A 19,714-nucleotide genomic window follows, 5' to 3' on the forward strand; every position below is an offset into this window, starting at 1 on the left:
CTAATTGCAGAACTTCTTCCTCAACCCAAAATGACAACAGCCAGTCCCTTACTTCCAGGCAGAAGACTAGACAAGTCTTTTTCTACGGAGACTCAAGACACTGACATGGTGTTGACATCGGAGGTTCCCCAACAGATTTCCTGACAACTCGCCCTACAGCCAGGATATCTCACTCACTCACTCACTCACTCACTCACTCACTCACTCAGAGCTTCCAGGCAGCTCTCGAGGCCCCCACTTTTAAACATGAGCAGGCAAGCAAACATGGGGATATGAAAAAATAGAGACCAAAAAACAATCGGGAAAAACTGTGGTGCAAACAGAAAGTATGCAGGAAGTAGAAAGTACATTAAAAAATAACGGCAACTAAACTCTTAATGTCTTCAGAGAAGTCATGGATTCTTATTTTATTCAATATACCTGTGAAATCAGAAATCAAAGTAAAAATTTTCCCAGAAAATAAGAAGTCCTTAGGAAACATTGAAGGCGGGGCACCAAATGCCTAGTACAATGCCTTAAAATAGACCCTCAACAATGAACTGGGTTCGAAAAGAAGGTTCTACAAGTTTCCAGAGAGAACACACAACACAGAAAGGTTAAGGGATCCAAATGAATTCAGATTTCTCAAAAGGAGATAGAAGACAATGGAGAATACTTTCAAATTTATGAGGGGAAAATGTTTGCAAACAGGAAATCTATGCTCCCTCAAATTATAAACCAAGTATGCCTGAAGAATAGACATTTTCAGACTTGCAAGTTTTCAAAAAACGTTACTGCCCTACACCCGTCCTTACGGAGCTAGTAGATGGAGGATGTGCTCCACCTGAAGGGTGAGTAAGCCAGAAAGAGGAAGAAGGACCCAGGATAGAGGAGATCTGCCCAGGGGAGAGACGGGAATCCACAGGATGAGGTAAAGGGAAACTTCTCACTGTGAAGCAACTCAGACAACGCTGGGAGAGGCATTTTCAAGACGATGAAGCTAACATGTAAATGAACATATTATACAAAATGAAAGTATTGAAAGGGGACTTTGATGATGCTGGAGGAGGGTTTGTACTTAAATAGTGATAAATATCAGTGGTCATAGAAAACTATGCAAATAGCACAAGGTAAACAAACCAACAAAAAAGACAAGACTCAAGAGAACACCCCCCCCACATATACATACACAACACACACACACACACACACACACACACACACACACACACACACACACAAGTCCAGGAAATAAAAAGTAATAGTAACCACATAGCTCCCTTCTGAATAGAAAACAGAATTATAATAATGTGAATGCTCATTATTTATCTAACCAAAATGATTACCCTGTATCAGGAGATGGAGAAATGGGGAGTGTGCAGAGGTGCTGCAGTGGTGGGAACACAGAAAAGAGAACTAAATCCTCATCTCACATAATAAGAAAACGGAAACATGAAACAGAACTGCATGAACACCGTTTAGAGATATGGGCATGCGTATCAGAGAATCATTTGAAAGCGGTTGCTCTTGGGACAGGGAAACACAGGAAGGGGCTTACGACAGCTACGAATTTATTCGCCCACATGGAACTAGTTGATTCCTTAAATTATAACAGGGATATAATGAAAATTTTAAAAAAAGAAAGCAATATGGCTGAGTTAGGTATTTTATCTTATTTTTCTGGTAATACTGATCACATTAAAGAGCTGTTTATAATACATTATGAGCTTTTTGAAAGGGACTAAAAAGCCATGTTTAGATTTCTTTATATTGGTCCTCAGCTCATGTTAGCATTCCAATTTGTTCCTAATGTAATCATGTTAACATTATGTTAACATATGACTTTGCCTTTTCCAGACTCTAATTAAGATTTTCAGTAAGTATGCTGGTGGGAATATCTCATTCACCCTTGTTAAACACCTTCCCTATTTGATTATAATTCCACTTATTAATTCCTTCTGGCTTTTGTCTTCCAAACAATTCTTGATTTCTATTACATGAATGAAGTTTGAACTGCTCCAGCAAATGGTTTACAAGGTCCAGGTGTAAGATAAATTGGCAAGCTAAATAGAAAAGAAGACAACCATTGGGTAGAAAACAGTGATCAAGGTTACCTTCGCAGATCTGTTTATTAGAAGGACTAGGCTATGAATTTTCTCCCCATTTATTTTAAGTATTTTTAGGCACCCACTCCACACTAAGCAGTATGATAATAACAGCCAACAGTCCAGTACTCACTGTGTGCAAGGTCCTAATTGTTTCACCCACTCCTCATTTAATTATTGCAGAATGCTATGAGGTAAATACCCCCAATTTGCAGACAAGGAAAATGAGGCATGGAGAAAATAACTATTTCCTGAATTTCTTGGGAAAGGGCGGAACATAAAATGAAACCTATGGAGGAGATTACAAAAGCAAAGAAGAGAAAGAAAGAAATGAATTGGTGAGGACTTTTCTATTGTCTAGAAAGTTCTGTCATTGTATTTGGTTATCACAACAATGTCATGCATGATTACTGCTTCCTTGTACGTATAAGAGAGGTTAGGAGACTTGCAACAGAATTACAGAGATAAGAATCAAGAAACGTATTTCTCCGGGGAGTTAACATGAGCAACAGGAACTGACAACTACAGATGATATCAAAGGAGTAGTAGAAGTAACAGTTTAGTAAGATCTCCAAGGGAGGAACATTCATGCTAAGAGAGATGCTGGTGAGACTTCCCAGGCTAGATGCGTCACAAAGAGGAGAGGTGAGCAGCATTGTTCCTGGTTATTGTTCTTGGCTGTACATGTAATTTTTTTCTCTTTTTGTAAATGTTTATTATTTTACAAAATATTGGCTTTCCTGTTCACACACACACACACACACACACACACACACACACATCATTTCTATATTCCCCTCTTTTTATAGAAATGTCAAAGCAGGGACAAATGCCTAAGCTTAGAAAAGACATGTGGATGGAAAAGCAGAATATGGGAACTCAAGAGCAGGGAGGTTGTCCTTTCAAGGTTAGACTCATGGTCAAGGCACATGCCCAGGTTGTGGGCTTGACCCCCAGTGTGGGTTGTGCAGGAGGCAGTCAATCAATGAGATTCTCTTTTATTATTGATGTTTCTAACTCTCCCTCTCCCTTTCTCTTTAAATTTTTAAAAATTTAAAGACTGAGCCAGACTGGCCAGCAGGGAAGAAAATTTAGAGTTTAGAAAAGAAAGTGAAATTCTTTGATGGGAGTCTATTTTCAGAGAGGACTTGGGTTTCAAGACTTTGTGGTCCAGCCCACTGACCTATATGGTCTTGGTGAGATTTTCATAAATAAGATACTGCTGACACTCTTTTTTAAAATAATGATTTCAGAGGTGTAGGTGAGAAGAAAGGTTTCTCTCAGCAAAGACTTTTTAAAATAGTAATTTAAATATATATATATATATTTATATTTATATATATATATATTTAAATTACTATTTATATAAAAATATATATATATATATATTTAAATTACTATTTATATAAAAATATATATATATTTAAATTACTATTTATATATAAATTACTATATATATAAAAACATATATATATATATATATATATATATATATATATATATATGTGTTTTTATTGATTTTAGAGAGAGAGGAAGGGAGAGAAACATTGAAACCACCAATCCCTTCAACTGGCTGCCTCCTGCATGCCCCTTACTGGAGATGAAGTCTGCAGCAGAGGCATGTGCCCTGACCAGGATCAAACCAGTGACCTTTTGATGTGAAGGACAACACTCAGCCAACTGAGCCACATCGGCCAGGGCTCAGCCGACCAAGACTTCCGCAGTTCCTTCAACTCAGTGGCACATTATCTCAGACTAAGGAAGTATTGCTACTGCTCAGCACCTGGGATTAAGTCAATGGTGATAGCAACACAGGTTCCATCTACTTGAAAATAATTGCCTTTACATCTTCTGACATCTTCCATGGACTCTGCAGTGAAAATCAATTATAATCCCTTTTGGTGGGAGAAACTAAATTAGAAAGAAGAATGATTAGAAACAGAAGGCAGCTTGACGCTTGTGTTGCCAGATTTGTTCAACATGTGATTCAAAAGCCGTGGATAAGTTTTCCTGGCCGTTCTCCCAACTAACAACCTTTAGCTTACTTAAAAACCAAAATCCGTGACTCAAAAGAGCGTGCTAGAAAGAAACTTTTGACAGATAAAATTAGCTACTTCTGGCAGAATCGAATAACATATATACATACACTCGTGTACCTTTTTTTGAAATGAAGCTCAAAATATATCAAGATCTAACTCAAACTCCTCCCCAATGCTCCAAAACTCAACCATAATAGCTAACTTTGTTTTTTTAGCTGACATTTTTCAAATGCTTACTACGTGCCAGGCATTACATTTAAATCTAGCACCAGTAATATGAGTTAGGTACTTATTATCACATACGCTTCATTTTTGTAAATGATGACATTGGATCAAAGGGAAGCTAAATAGCTTCCCAAGGTCAAAAAGATAGAAAATGACAGAGCCAGGGCTGAAACTCAGACAGGATGACTACTACACTCTTGATAAAGTCCTTACCCTCAAGGAGTCTATAACCTAATAGTGGATTCAGACAAGTACCCTTCAGGTTGGTAAGTATACATAGTAAAAGGGCTAAGGACCTATGTAGGAAGACCATCTAACCTTGCTTTGGCTGTTAAGGTCAATGAAAGGGATAGCTAAACCGAGACAGAAGCTAGGGATGGGGAAAGGGGGGAAGAGTTCCAGCGATAAAAGGGAGCTGGGTCCCATGGGTGCATGGAAGGAGAGGACCAATGCCATGGAGAGCCATTTTGGAAGATTTTAAGCTAAGGATGGACCTGATTTGCATTTCTAAAACTGATTTCGGCTGGTTTGGAGAATGGCTTGTGAATTAAGTAAAAAAAGAAGCAGGGACATTTGTTAAGAGGCGATTGCCTTGGGCATAGGGTGAAAACCAAGGCAGCAGCAGTGGAAATGGACAGGAGCAGAGGAACTGGAGAGTTATTCACAAAGCAGGCTTGGCAGAAGGATCAAAGGCAACAAAGAAGTCAGAATCAAGGATGGATTCTACATTTCTGCCTTGGGCAACTGGATGGATGAGATGCCATTCACCAAGAGGGGAAATCCAGGAAACAGGTTCAAGAATGTAATTGAGCCCTAGCTGGTTGTTCAGTGGTTAGAGCATTGGTCTTCAGACTGAAGGGTCAAGAGTTTGATTCCTATCAAGGGCATGTACCTTGGTTGCAGGTTCAATCAATCGGGCATGTGCAAGGAGGCAACCAATCAATGTGTCTCTCTCACATTCATGTTTCTCTGTCTCTCCCCCTCCCTTCCACTCTCTCTAAAAAGCAATGGAAAAAATATACTTGGGTGAGGATTAACAACAACAACAAAAATGCAAAAAAAACACCCCAAAATAATGTAATTGAAAGAACATAATTCCATTTTTACTGTATTGAGATACTTATGCAACACATAAATACATACGGGGGTCATTCTTTACTTTATAAAAGAATAACTCGTGTGAGTTATTTTAATCAACTAGTTCTCCTAATATATTTTTAAAAGCTTGATTCATAAAATTTTTCCAATAGAACTTTTTTTTGCCTCTAGTTATCCACAACTATCAGGACATACATATACACATTTTATTTTTATCACTAGGACATTTTTAAATAATTGAAAAACTAACATGTGATGAAAATGCCTCTGTGCTGTCCCTCCCAGAAACCCATAACGCTAGTTTAACTATGAGTAAAACCAGACACATTCTAATAAAGAAACATCCTAAGAAATATTTGGCCAGTACTTCTCAAAACTGTCATGATCATCAAAACAAAGGAAGTCTGAGAAATTGTCACAGCCAAGAGGAACCTAAGAACATATGACAACTAAACTTAAGGCGGTATCCTGGAACGGAGAAGTGACATCAGGTAAAAACTAAGGAAATCGGAACAAACTGTTGGCTTTCGTTAATAATCATGTATCACTATTGTTGTTTTTTAAATTGTGGCAAATATATCATACAAGTTTAAGATGCTCCTTGGTGGAGGAAACTGGGTATGAGATATATGTGAACGCTTTGTACTATCTTCTCAATTTTTCTATAAAACTGTTCTAAAATTAAAATGTGTTGTTTTTTTTTTTAATTCTCTTGTTTCCAGCAGAACCCAGTGTCTTGTGAATCTTTCCAGAAATACTTTATCTGTGGAGATAGTCTCCATTCAGCCCTTCCTTCTCTCTCTGCTCTGTACCTGAAGACTGACTTTATGGGCAAGCAAGCTCCTTTGCTCCCAGGCTTCTTCCTGTGTGGAATTTGGGCAATGGAGAATGGGAAAGTACCTACCCGCAGATTAGAGGTTGGAGGAAGAAAGCAGGGATATTTGTTTTCTCAGCTCCTTCCTGGAATTACCAGTGGTTCCATCCTTCTACGGAAGGGCACAGTTCCTCCTGGGCAGCCTTCCCCATCAGCACTCTGGGTTCTGGTAACAGCTCCCTCCCCCTGCCCCTCCCGCTAAGATTGCTGACAGCCCTCTTCTCTGATGGGAGGTGACTAGACCGCTGAAAGCTCCCTGCAGCTAGCCCTGAGGTGCTCCACCATGCCTTGTTGGTTTTCTTTGACCCTTTCCACGCTTTTATAAAGAGTCCCTTCATTAACTTTATCTTGGTGTGTTATCTGTGGCTTGCTAGGACTCTGATTAGTATAAGACACAAATGCATATTCCTTTCTTTACAAATATGAGCATATTAAACTATTATACACATTGTTTTGCACCTTACTATTTTTTCATCTATAACAGACTTGGGTTTCTTTCCATGTCCATATATGTGTTGTTTTTTTTTAAATATATTTTATTGATTTTTTACAGAGAGGAAGGGAGAGGCATAGAATTAGAAATGTCGATGAGAGAGAAAAACATTGATCAGCTGCCTTCTGCACACCCCCCAATGGGGATGTGCCCACAACCAAGGTACATGCCCTTGACCGGAATCAAACCTGGGACCTTTCAGTCCTCAGGCCGACGCTCTATCCACTGAGCCAAACCGGTTTTGGCCCATGTCCATATATGTTGATCCACTTTGTTAGTATCCCATTTTCTGTGGATATTATGTTTTCATGTATTATATAGAAAGAGAATTAAAAGCTAAACTTAGCAGAGGGACCCTGAGGCCTGGGTAATAAGTAATAAGATAACCCATGAGTAATAAGACTGACTAGAAGTTCTGATATAGTGGTGAGGTGAACTGAGGTTGCTAAAACCCCAGATAGTTTTGCAGAAGTTAAGAGAATGGGCTTTGTAATCAAACTGCTTGGGTTCATATTCCAGCTCAGCCCTACTCTGTGACCTTGGGCAAGTTACTTAACCTTTCTGTGTGTATGTCCTCATCTGTAGAATGGGAATAACAATATTCATTTCAAGGTAATACTTGTGCTCAAAAGCAGTTTAGTTTTCAAGTCAACTTTCAAGTCAGACCCCACTGGGCAACATGGTACATCCCAGTGGATATGCTATGAGCCTCCATCCGGGTCTCTCTCCCCATTCCTGATCCTTCAGTTCTTTCTCCTGAGTCCCCCTCAGCTTCTTCTTTTACTCTTTCTTCTCTGCTCATCTCACCAATCTGTCCCATTGTGCATGATAGGTTTTTTTCTCTATTGAGATTTAAGATTTATTTTTAAATGAAGAATTAGACAGTAGATTCTAGGGGTAATTGTGTTTTTACTAATGTGTAGCTCAATAGAAGAGGTATGGATGAATTTTAAAAACATATTTTTAAAGCCAGGTAATTGTTAGTCAGCCAAAAAGAGAAAGACAAACTGCCTCGGATGACATGCTGCTGCCTTCTACCAAAAGTACTTAGTTTTCTTGCCTGAGCCAACTTCTGCTCAGGTCCCCATGAGTCACCTTGACTGAGGAGAACTTTCTGAGTGTCTGACACCCCGAGTATCAGAAAAATAAAGTTACTAGTTACCCATGCAATAGTTAGAAACTATTGAATAAATTCTAAATATTAAGAATTTTATTTTACATGTGTCATTAAAAAGCATACTGTCCAAAATTTTTATTCAGAGGATAAATTGTTCTTGAAAGAGTTTAAAGTATTTTTTATTTTTTCTCTTCATGTGAGTTCAAGGATTTTACAGAGGAAAAGAAGCCCCTTATCGTCGTCCTCCTATGATGTCTCAAGGGCTAGCTGCTGGCCTTTATTTTTTTATTTATTTTTTTATTTTTATTGATCTCAGAGAGGAAGGGAGAGGGAGAGAGAGATAGAAACATCAATGATGAGAGAGAATCATTGATTGGCTGCCTCTTGCACGCCCCCTGCTGGGGATCGAGCCCGCAACCCCGGCATGTGCCCTTGACTGGAATCGAACCCGGGACTTTTCAGTCCGCAGGCTGATGCTCTCTCCACTGAGCCAAATCAGCTAGGGCAGCTGCTGGCCTTTTTAAGTTCTCCTGCTTCCACTCCCTAAATGCTTGGTTTTATTATTTTTTAAGTATATAAGCACCTTCATTATAATTCATAAATATATTAGAAACGGATCTTAAAAACAACATCTAGGTTCTCATGGACTTCTGTTTTCTGTTCAGCTATGCAATTAGAAAACCAACTCGGAGGGTGAAAAAGGCTAAGTATAATCTTAGTTTCATTTTTTTTGGTCTCATACACTCAAACATTCTCTGGGCCTTCTAGGCCCAAGGACCATACTGTCTTAACAGACCTGCCCATGCTCAGGGCCTTCGGTAATTATTTTGACAAAAAGATGAGGCAGCTCCTCTTCTTTCTCCAAATCAAGTTATTTGGAATCTTGACTGAAAGCAAACACCAGGTACGCTGAGCAAAGGTCTGGCCCTAAAAGCTAAATGCCTGGTTTTAATGGCCACGTAGCTCCTGCGGCCTCCATGTTCGTTATCCCTAGATCTGATTTACCTGGATTTCAACCACCCTGCTTTCCTTTTGGTTTTTCAAGCCCATCAAGCTCTGTCCTGACTCAAAGTTTTTGCCTTTGCTGTTTTGTGTTCCAGGCAGGCCTTCTCCTACGGGTACTTCGAATCTCTCTGCAAATGTGACCTTCTTGGAAAGAGAGAGGCTTTCCCTAACCACCCCATTGCAAGCAGACCACCCTCTTCCCGTGCTGTGCATTGCCCCCCTCAGTCATTCTACATATCATTCTGCTTATTTCTCTCATAGCTTGTATTATAACAGAATATTATCTGATTTATTTATGTGCTTAGAGTTACTGTCCCCCACTAGACTATAGTCCTTTGAGGGCAGAACTATGTCAAGCTTGTTCACTGCTGTATCCCCAACGCAAAGATGGTGTCTGACAGAAGCAAAGGCTCAATAAATACTCACTAAGTAAATAAATGTATGGATGAGTGAATGAATGAATGAATGAAATAGTTAAACATGCAACTCAGGATAATACAGCACATCACTATTTACTTGAAGCATTCCTCAAGTGTCCCTCTTCTCCCTTGATGAACAAACCATAGAGTTCCTGGGATAAAGTATGCAAGGACAACTTTAAAAATTTAATATATTTAAATAATAAGAAACTTATTATTTAAGTTTCAGACCCTCAAATTATTCTTTTAGAAAACGATGCCATTATTTCATGCTAGTAAGTAACAAATTTACTAAACCATATATCAAATTTGGATTAATATTAAAGATTGTGGTATTCCCTCTACTATCTGAGACATTTATTGAATTATAGTAAATAAAAATAAATCTGTATTAACACGGAAAGTTTCTTTAAAGTTGGAATAGATTGCCACATAGGTTTAGAAAGAATTCTCTTGTTTAGTGTTTGTTTTTTTTTAAAGAATGGATTCTCATCTTTTTAAACTAGTTTCCTAAAATAAATAAACAAATAAACTAGTTTTCTGTCTACTCAATGATTTCTTAAGATCTCATCATTAAATGATCAATCAATCGATAATTTAACAAGTATCTTTCTAGTATCTATTACATTGTCATAATTTGCCAAGGTATACTGGCAAGGTATTCTGGAGAGAAACAAAAGAAGACTTGTAATTTTACTTACTTGAAATTCTTCTGATTAGATAACTTTTTAAATTATATTTTTTTTAAAAAGGAAAAAAAAGAAAGTAAAAATCTGCTCTTTAGACCAGAAAAAAGTAGCAAGACTGACTACTTGCTCTAAATTTAAATTAACACAGGACTCAATTAAATTATTCTTGTGGCACAAAGTCACTCAAAAATATAGATACACTTATGATCTTATACATACATACATATCCACAATTTATCAGTTCTAATATGCCATTAATTGTAAAACTCACAATTATTTTATGAACCACTAAGAAAAAAAAACCACACTGCCAATTGAACCATAGCATACCATGAATTATAAGATGAGTCCTGATAAAATGTGAAAAATGTGTATTTTAGAATCAGTGAGATAGGGCATAGATTTTGTGACCATTTGATGAATGTTTGTTGCACCCATATATATGAGACCATGGTCTATGCTTCCTTTGTTCATTATTATACCATGGCCAGAACTAATAAACTCTTAATAAATCCTGGAATGAATGTGTAGATCTAATAGTGAAGTTTGCCTTACACACAAAGTGCCTAAGTGGTAAATTAGAAAACACATTTAAAATCAGCACTAACTGCTAAGTATGTGCTGGAAAGTAACAATTTATTTTGAAGTGATATATATCTCCTTGAAAAGAAGTCCTGGAAATGATTAAATTATCATTAAAAAAAAAAAGAAGAAGAAGAACTGCCCACCTCCATGGGAAACAGGTGAAACTTGATTTGTAAAGCCTAAGTGAGTAACTTGAGGTGTTTGATATAACAAGCAAATCGGGTGGGGAGAGCAAGCTGTGTTCACCTCCTACTCTTCTCTGTTTTTAGAAGACAGCCAAATTCAGATCTAGGAGAAAAGCAGCTCTATACTTTTATAGAAACTTGTGAGGGAGATGTCATTCTGTCCAGGCATTTAACAGAAGAAAGCAGAATCTTCATCTAAGTCCATGCAGGACTTATTATTATAGTGTGGTAATTATGAAATAGAATTTTCATATAGAACGATGCTGTTCAAAGAAGAATTCTGCCTATTCTTCAAGGGAAGTTACACGCTTGTCTCCTGGTGTTATTTGAAAGCCTGTTCTTTCCTCTGTCTTCTGACATCTCTACCACACTCCTTATTCCTTGGAATCACCGTCACCACCATCAAATCATCACCCAGTTCTGGTCCAAAGTGGTCCACAGAACCGACTGGACCAGACCCAAAGTGTCAAAGTAGGAGTAACAGGGAGCAAAAATGGCTATCAGAATGGGATAAGGGTTATATTTATATTTGCACAGGATGCCTCTTAATGAACTCAAGGAAGCATTGTGAGTCCTCTAGGTAAGTTACTGTGTAACTCAGTATGAATGGGTTAATAGTATTAGGTCCCAGGCAGCTATTGACAAAGTTAACAACATTCATATGAACTCACCTAGACAGATATTTGTGACATACCCTTAATTTTTTAAAAAAGTTGTACACCAATATGTATTGTATTTTTAGTTTTTTATAAAGAATCTGTGGGCTCATCCTGGCCAGTGAGGCTCAGGTGCTTGGGCTTCCTCCAGTGTACTGAAAGGTTGCTGGTTGGATGCCAGGTCAGGGTGCATGCCCTGACCAGATTTGGCTGGATCAGATTCACTCTGCATGGATGTTTCTCACTCTACTTTCCTCTCTCTGTAAAAATCAATAAATTATTTTTAAAAAATCTTTGGGCTATGAATCTATCTGTTAGGAAACATTAATGGTTGAAAGGAGTCCAAGTGTTTGTCCTCAAGAAGGAATCGTCTAGTGAGGGAGATAAGACTTGTATGTTAATAAAATTATGATACTAAGATGGATAGTAAAAGACATTTTAAGAGAGTATCAGCTCTCTTCCTCTCTCTCTCTTTCTCTTTCTCTCCTCTCTCCCTTATCCCCCCTCTTCCCTCTCCCCTCTCTTCTACTCTCTCTGATAAGCAATGGAAAAAAAATGTCCTCAGGTGAGGATTAACAACAACAACAAAGAGAGGATCAGATAAGGTACCAAGAGAACCCAGAAAAGAAATTAAATTTAGTCTGACTGAAAGCATCAAGGAATGTTCATGAAGGAGACAGTGACTTAACTGGACCGTAAAGATGTATGTGAGGGTTTACAGAGTGGGTACAATCAGAATCCACTTTAAAAAAAAAAAATCATTTCCTCACCCTAGCTGGTTTGGCTCAGTTGATAGAGTGTTGGCCTGTGGACTGAAGGGTCTGGGTTTGATTCTGGTTAAGGGCACATGCCCAGGTTGTGGGCTTGATCCCCAGTAGGGGGCGTGCAGGAGGCAACCCATCAGTGATTCTTTCTCATCATTGATGTTTCTCTTTTCCTCTCCCTTCCTCTCTGATATCGATAAAAATATTTTTAAACAAATCCTTTCCTCTATTTCAGTGTAGTTGAGTTTCACATCCAACAATAATGTGCTTATAGAAATGCATGCACACTATGGATAGCTGTGTACTATATATGGCTCCATATTCTCTATATAATAAAAGGGTAATATGCAAATCAACCGAATGGCAGAACAACTGGTCGCTATGATGCGCACTTACCACCAGGGGGCAGATGCTCAATGCAGGAGCTGCCCCCTGGTGGTCAGTGTGCTCCCACAGGGGGAGCGCCACTCAGCCAGAAGCCCTGAGCCAGGCTCACAGCTGGCAAGCACAGCAGCCGTGGCAGGAGCCTCTCCTGCCTCCACGGCAGTGCTCCTGAGGGCTCCCGGACTGTAAGAGGGCCCAGGCTGGGCTGACAGCCCCCCGCCCCCCCCCCCCCGCCCCGCCCGGCCTCAAGTGCACGAATCCTGTGCACCAGGCCTCTAGTGTGTGTGTGTGTGTGTGTGTGTGTGTGTGTGTGTGTGTGTGTGTATGTATATGTGTGTATATATATATATATGCATGTTTAGTGTCACATATCAATTTATTAATAAATGTACTTTAAAAAAATCCTCACTGAGGATATTTTTTCCATTGATTTTTAGAGAGAGTGGAAGGGAGAGGGAGAGACAGAGAGAGAAACATGGATGTGAGAGAGACACATCAATTGGTTGCCTCCCACTCTTGCACTCCTACCAAGGCCATGGATCTAGCCTGCAACTAAGGAATGTGCCCTTGACTGGAATCGAATCCTGGACCCTTCAGTCCGAGGGCCGACACTCAATCCACTGAGCCAACCGGCTAGGGCTAAACGTACATTTTTAATAACTTACAGAATCTTAAAGGGACTGCAAACTCCATCATAGGATGTTAGTAGCACTCCTGGCCTCGATCCACTAGCTCTCGGTAACACTCCCCGCCCCCCCCCCCCCCGCAGGGGTGACAACCCAAAATGTCTCTGGACATTGCCAAATGTCTCCTGGGGGACAAAATAGGCCTCAGTTACAAACCATTCGTTCTTAATTCTCATCCAGCAAGAACTCTAAAGTTCGTGATGTGGACTTTCTTTTTAGGTCCCTTCTTCAAGGTTTGTAACCTTATTGGGTCAAGAAAGCTTTGGAAGATCTGTTGAAAGCTTTTGGCTCGTTCGTTCCTCAGAAAAAAGCTCCTTTGCGCATCATGTCGAGCACAATGTCAGGACTTTCCACTCGGGTTGTGTTTCTGGGCCCTTCCGGAACCGCCTGGTCTGTGTTTCCCAGCCGGGTGGGCACCCGAAGGCTGGTGTCCAGAGCCTCTCTGTGTTTACTTCAGACCCCTGATGATCAGGAGACAATCATCCTGTTCACCCAACTCGCTCTCCCTTCGTTTTAACCTGCACGTCAGTTTTAGCAAGAGTCTTCCCAGAAGAAAACACAACACTGATGAGGTAGGATAGATGCGACTTCCCCTCACTCTCTCTTGGTCTAGATTCCTGTCTAGTCCAGCATATTCCCTCCTGGATGGTCTAGATAAATGAGAAGATGGAACCAAAGAGTCAGTCAGGTAGGAAAGGGGCCACCTGGACACCTGATTTTGATTGTGAAATGTAAGAGAGAGAGAGAGAGAGAGAGAGAGAGAGAGAGCGCGAGCAAACTATGTATCTTAAATTTATGAATAAATTATAAATTCTCTATAGCCACCACTCACTGGGTACTTCTAAAGAAAGACTTTCTAGAAATCCAAAGCCTGTATTTCTAGAAATACAAACCCAGCCACTGCCCCTTCCGTCCTCCCCACCTAGCGTGAGAGCTGTGCGTCAGACTGTGGAGTTCCAGATTCGCACAACCCGGGCAAGGCCAGCGATCGCGGGCATCTACGTGGGGCCCCGCTCTGCCACAAGTACCCGGGGCTGCCTGGCCCCTGGCTCCCCAGTCTCCTTTAGTGAGCATCCGGGTGGCCCCGCGAGTGTCGGCCGGGAAGACTCTGGACAGAGAAAGAATGCGGGAGGGGTAGGATTTGTTTCCCGGCAGGACAGATGGGGAAAGACAGATGCCTGTGTGTCCCTCTCTTCGACTTAGGTGTCTCTATTGCTCCATAAATAAAACGTGTCCCTGCCTTCTGCGAGCTCTATAAAGGCAGCGAAACGGCCGTGCCCGGGGCATTCCGGGCGGGGCACGAGCGGAGCCGCAACAGGTGAGATCGCCGCTGCAGGTGTGGCCCTCGCCACCCAGCCCGGGCTTGACTCCTGGGAAGCCGTCGCTGGTTGGAGACGGGACCCGTGTGGGGGCCTGGAGCGGGCGGGCAGGGGCAGGACAGCTTTCTTGCTGGGAAGCTGAGAGTGAGAAGGAAGCTGGGAAACAGGCCGGAGAAGAGATCTGCCCCACCCGCCCGAAGCTCTGTCCCCAGGGGAGCGGCGACCTGCACCTGGCGTCTGCCTGCAGCGCGCACAGCCGCGGGCCCGGGCGCGTGGCCGGAGGGTCCCACGACTGGCGCGGGGCTGTGCTTCTCTCTGGCGCGCGCCTGAGGCTGTGCCCCAGCTCAGGTGCGGGGGGGGGGGCGAGGCGGGAGGGACGCTCCCGAGGTCCCGTTCCAGCCTTGCCCTGGCCCGGGTTCCAGCCCGCGTTTGGGGAGATTTCAGAACGCGGACAGTGCCCTGGCTGCCAACTCCAACTCCCCGAAGCTCCCAACGCGGGGCTCACTCCTTTCAGAGTCGGGGCGCCCCGGGAAACAGGTGCAGGCTACGGAAACGGAGGTCTGCGCGTGGCCCCCTGCAGGTGGCGGTGCGCCCCGGGCGCCGGGCGCTGAGCGCCCAGGGTGGCTGCGCGCCCCGGCGGTCCAGGCTCTCCAGGACCCGCTGCCACAGGCGGGGCCCGGAGGCGGCTGACCGCAGGTCGCCTCTCCCTGGCCCGTCCTCTTCACCGTTTCTTCTCCTTCCCGGCTCCATCGCCTCCTTCCCCGTCCTCCTCCTCCTTCTCCTCCTCTTCCTCGAAGGTCATGGAAGCGCCCGGCCGCAGGTCGGAGCCGCCGCCGCTCCCCGAGTACAGCGGCAGCTACGTGGTGTCCAGGCCGGTGTACAGCGAGCTCGCCTTCCAGCAGCGGTGCGAGCGGCGCCTGCAGGAGCGCAGGACGCTGCGGGAGCGACTGGCCCAGAGCTGCAGGTCAGCCGGCGGGCGCGGCGGGACGCCCGGGCTCCCGCCACCCGAAGCCCGCCTCGGGCTCTGCGGTCCGCGGTGCGTCCTTCCCGGTGGGAGGAAGGCTCCGTCGTTCTCCTTTCGAAGTTGACTCCGGTCTCAGAACTTGTCTTCGGGGAGAGGGTGTCCCGGGAGTCCTGTCTCTCGTTCTCTTTGGGGGACCCCTGGAGCGCTCCTTGGGGATCTAGCGGGTCCCGGCTGCTTTCTGGAGATGGCCAGGCTGGGGAGAGCGGGGGAGAACGGGGCTCGATGAAAAAGAGATGATGGGTAAAGTCATCACCTGACCAGGAGGAGTCCTAGAAAGCCCAAGCTGCTTCAGGCAGGATGCCACCCAGAGACGGGGAGGGACAGCCAGACGCGGGAGAGCGCGGGGCTCCGCGCGCGGCCTTCACATCAGGCAGGGGACCCCGGGGGCAGCCTCCCTCCGTCTCCACACCCAAACCCGCCGCCTGTTATTAGACATCACAAACACAGAATGAGAGAACCGGCGATTGCTGCCGGGTTTTCTCTTTAAAAACACTTTTTAAAAAAATAGAACATTTAAAATACATACAAAAGTAAATAGTAGTATAATGAACCTCGTCTCCATGTTTTTACCCATCACCCAGCTTCAATGATGATCTACTCAAAGTTAATCTTCTTTCATCTATTGCCACCCACTTGCCCCCCTGCCCCAACCCTGTTTCTCTCTCTCTCTCTCTCTCTCTCCATATATATGTTTGGGCAAAAGTAGGTTTACAGTTGTTTGTATGGAAAGTAATACAATAATTAATGGATAATAATACAAGAATGAACTTTGTGTTTCTCATACTCACAACTGTAAACCTCCTTTTGCCCCAGTCTCCTGTGTGTGTGTGTGTGTGTGTGTGTGTGTGTGTGTGTGTGTGTGTACTTTTGCCATATATATAATATGTCTCTAGGGAGTCTTAAAAATATATATCCAGTACATGTAAGTACTTAAAAAATATATGTAATCACAATTCCATTATCAGGAGTCAAAGAATGTTCACTTACTGTTAATATTGTTTTTCTTTTATCTATTGGTTGTTGAGTTTAAAAAAATACTAAATAGCAAGGTACAGCAAGGTGTGCATTTATCATGCTAAGAGTTTTGCAAAACTGGTTCCAAGCCTGTATTGCCAAAATATACAGAGCATGTTTATTTTTCTTAAAAGAAAAAGAGAAGTAGAAGAAGGCGCCTGGGGATAGAAGTCTGAAAATTAATCTCCACTTAGAGACTCCCCATTGATCAATGTATGGCTGGACCAGAAAATGGGTTCTTGTGTAGGGCTATTTGCTCAGAGGATTAACAAGGTGGGGGTGGGGGACACTTAATCCTGTGTTTCCTACCACGGTGCGTTTAAAAGGGTAGATAGAGTTCTTGGCAAAAGCATGGTCAGTACTTCAGTGTTGATATTTGCAATTCTCATCCTCTTTCTAAATAGTTGTAAACGTTAGAAAACATGAAGGGTTCAGTTCAGAACTTTGTGATTGCTTGCGGCTGAGATTGGATTGGAAACCCAGGTTTCTTGCTTTTTGACAGCTGTTCAAGAAAAAGAGCTGTTGGTGTGCTGAAGACTCTCTTGCCCGTCTTGGACTGGCTCCCCAAATACCGAGTCAAGGAATGGCTGCTCAGTGACATCATTTCGGGAGTTAGCACTGGGCTAGTGGGTACGCTGCAAGGTAAGGTGTTGGTGGATTGGCCCCAGGTGGTAGTGAATCAGCCTCCAGAAGCAGTTCATAACTTCCCCCAGGCTCCCATGGGGCTGTACCAAGAGCTTCTCACCTTTGAAGGCGTCATCTTTCCTCTCTAGAGCCTCTTAGTGGGGAAAGTTGCATCCTTCTTCCTCCTCTTCCTCTTCCTTAGAGTTCTCTTTCTGGGAAACCGTGCTGTTTCTCTCAGGGGTGGGGAACCTTTTTTCTGCCAAGGGCCATTTGGATATTTATAACATCATTCCCGGGCCATACAAAATTATCATCTTAAAAATTAGCCTGCTATATTTGGTCAAACAGTTCATGAACTCACCCCTCATGCCGTGGCAGGGCCAGACCAAATGATTTCTCAGGATGTTCCCCACCCTGCATGGCCCAACTACAGCCCTGTTACCTAAGCAGTGGCTTCCCAACTTTTATTGACCATAATTCACAGTAAGAAATATGTATTACATCACAATCTGTGCACATATAGCTCATTTTGTTAAATAATATTTACCTCACTGCAAGTGATGCACGCTGATATTTTCTATTGTCTTGTTTTATTATGCTTACATATATTTTTTAAATGATAATTACAGCCCATAAAGTTGCTTTACATCTCACACATGGTCTTGACCTGCCCTTTGAAACTGGCTTAAAGGAAAGTGGAGGAAGTATTTTAGCCTGAACTACACATAAGTGTTTTTTCTGTTCCCCTCCCCCTCCTTTTTAATCCATCCCCTTATTTTAATCTCTGGCAAAATGTCCCAGCATAAGTGGTTATTACTTTTTTTTTTTTTAAACTGGCTTTATATAACATTTCCATGAGCATCTTGCAAATCCATTGCCTAGTTGGTGAATAACATTCTCCTCTGCCCCCCAACCCCAATCTTGCTTCTGCCCTCCCCCCAATTCTACAAAGCCCCTGGATCATGAAAACAGAAATCTCATTTATTTATTATAATTTTATGGAGCATCTACTATGTGCCAGGTACTAGGTATGCCGGCATGAATAAAATACACTACTTGCTTACAAGGAGCTCACAGTTCAGTGGAAAAATAGATAACAATTAGGTGTAAAGGCTGTGGTACCAGGATAAGTAACATTGCCTGCTAAGGGAGTGCACACAGGTGCACTCAACCCAGCCTGTAGGTTGAATTGTCGGAGCTGAATTTCCCTAAAGGTTAAGTCTGAGTTAGCTGCATGAGTGAAGTGGGGTGGGGTGGGGAAGAATGTCGAAAGATGGCTTGGTAATAGACTGTTTCAGAAATTAGAAATAGTTGTTGAGCAATTCATGAGCCAAAATTTGCTTGTGGAGCTCTTAAGATTACTCAGAGCAGGACAGGTAGATTCCCACAGAGAAGGAGTATGTTTTGTGGTCCCAGTGTGGAGTATCAGTCTGGTCAACCATGGTTTTTTGGTTTTGGCTTTTTATTAATTTGAAGAAGAGGGAGAGAGAAACATCAATTTGTTGTTCCACTTATTTATGCATTCATTGGTTGATTTTTTAAAGCTGATTTTTAGAGAGGGAGGGAGGGAGAGAAGGAGAGAGAAAGAGAAACATCTATGTGGGAGCAGAACATCGATGGGCTTCCTCCTGCTCATTCCTTACCAGGGATCGAGCCCACAACCCAGGCATGTGCCCTGACCAGTGTTGGGGGTAATGCACAACCATTGAGCCACACTGGCAAGGGCATTGGTTAATTATTTTTTTAAAAAATATATTTTTTATTGATTTCAGAGAGGAAGGGAGAGGGAGAGCGAGATAGAAACATCAATGATGAGAGAGAATCATTGATCGGCTACTTCCTGCACGCCCCTTACTGGGAGTTGAGCCCACAATCCAGGCATGTGCCCTTGACCGGAATGGAACCTGGGACCCTTCAGTCCGCAGGCTGATGCTCTATCCACTGAGCCAAACTAGCTAGGGCATTGGCTGATTCTTGTTTGTGCCTTGCCTGGGGATCAAACGTGGAATCTTGGCTTATCAGGATAATGTTCTAACCAGCTGAGCTGCCCGGTCAGGCCTGGTCAACCATATTTTAAATCACAGAGGTGGATGGGAAGCTGGGATGGGGCTGTGCATTTCCTAAGTTAAATGAAGACAAGTTCTTGTGTGCACAGTGGACTCTCATAGGTGTGACATGGCCACATCCTTTGACTCCTGGGGGACAGGAAGCATGTACCCTGATCAAGAATTGAACCGGCAACCTCTTGGTGCATGAGTGGATGCTCAACCACTGAACCACCCGAGTTGGGATTACCAAATCCTTTTATAATAAAGACTAGAGGCCCGGTGCATGAATTCGTGCACGGGTGGGGTCCCTTGGGTTGGCCTTCGGGGATCGGGCCGAAACTCGCAGTACAATGCCTCCTGCAGCTCCTACCTGCCACTCCCA

The 19,714-nt window shown here is 42.8% G+C and overlaps 1 protein-coding gene across 1 annotated transcript in view; it reads left to right on the plus strand.

Annotated features, from left to right (window-relative positions):
• The first annotated feature begins 14,585 nt into the window (after nucleotides 1-14,585).
• SLC26A4 (solute carrier family 26 member 4) overlaps nucleotides 14,586-19,714 on the plus strand; it is a 44,460-nt gene continuing 39,331 nt past the window's right edge. Inside the window, exons 1-3 of the mRNA XM_008150073.3 lie at nucleotides 14,586-14,621; nucleotides 15,420-15,586; nucleotides 17,163-17,302. Coding sequence (XP_008148295.1) covers nucleotides 15,423-15,586; nucleotides 17,163-17,302 — 304 coding nt within the window. The 5' untranslated portion in view covers nucleotides 14,586-14,621; nucleotides 15,420-15,422. The remainder of the gene's footprint in view (nucleotides 14,622-15,419; nucleotides 15,587-17,162; nucleotides 17,303-19,714) is intronic.

This window comes from Eptesicus fuscus, chromosome 14 (assembly GCF_027574615.1).
Source record: "Eptesicus fuscus isolate TK198812 chromosome 14, DD_ASM_mEF_20220401, whole genome shotgun sequence".
NCBI lineage: Eukaryota > Metazoa > Chordata > Mammalia > Chiroptera > Vespertilionidae > Eptesicus > Eptesicus fuscus.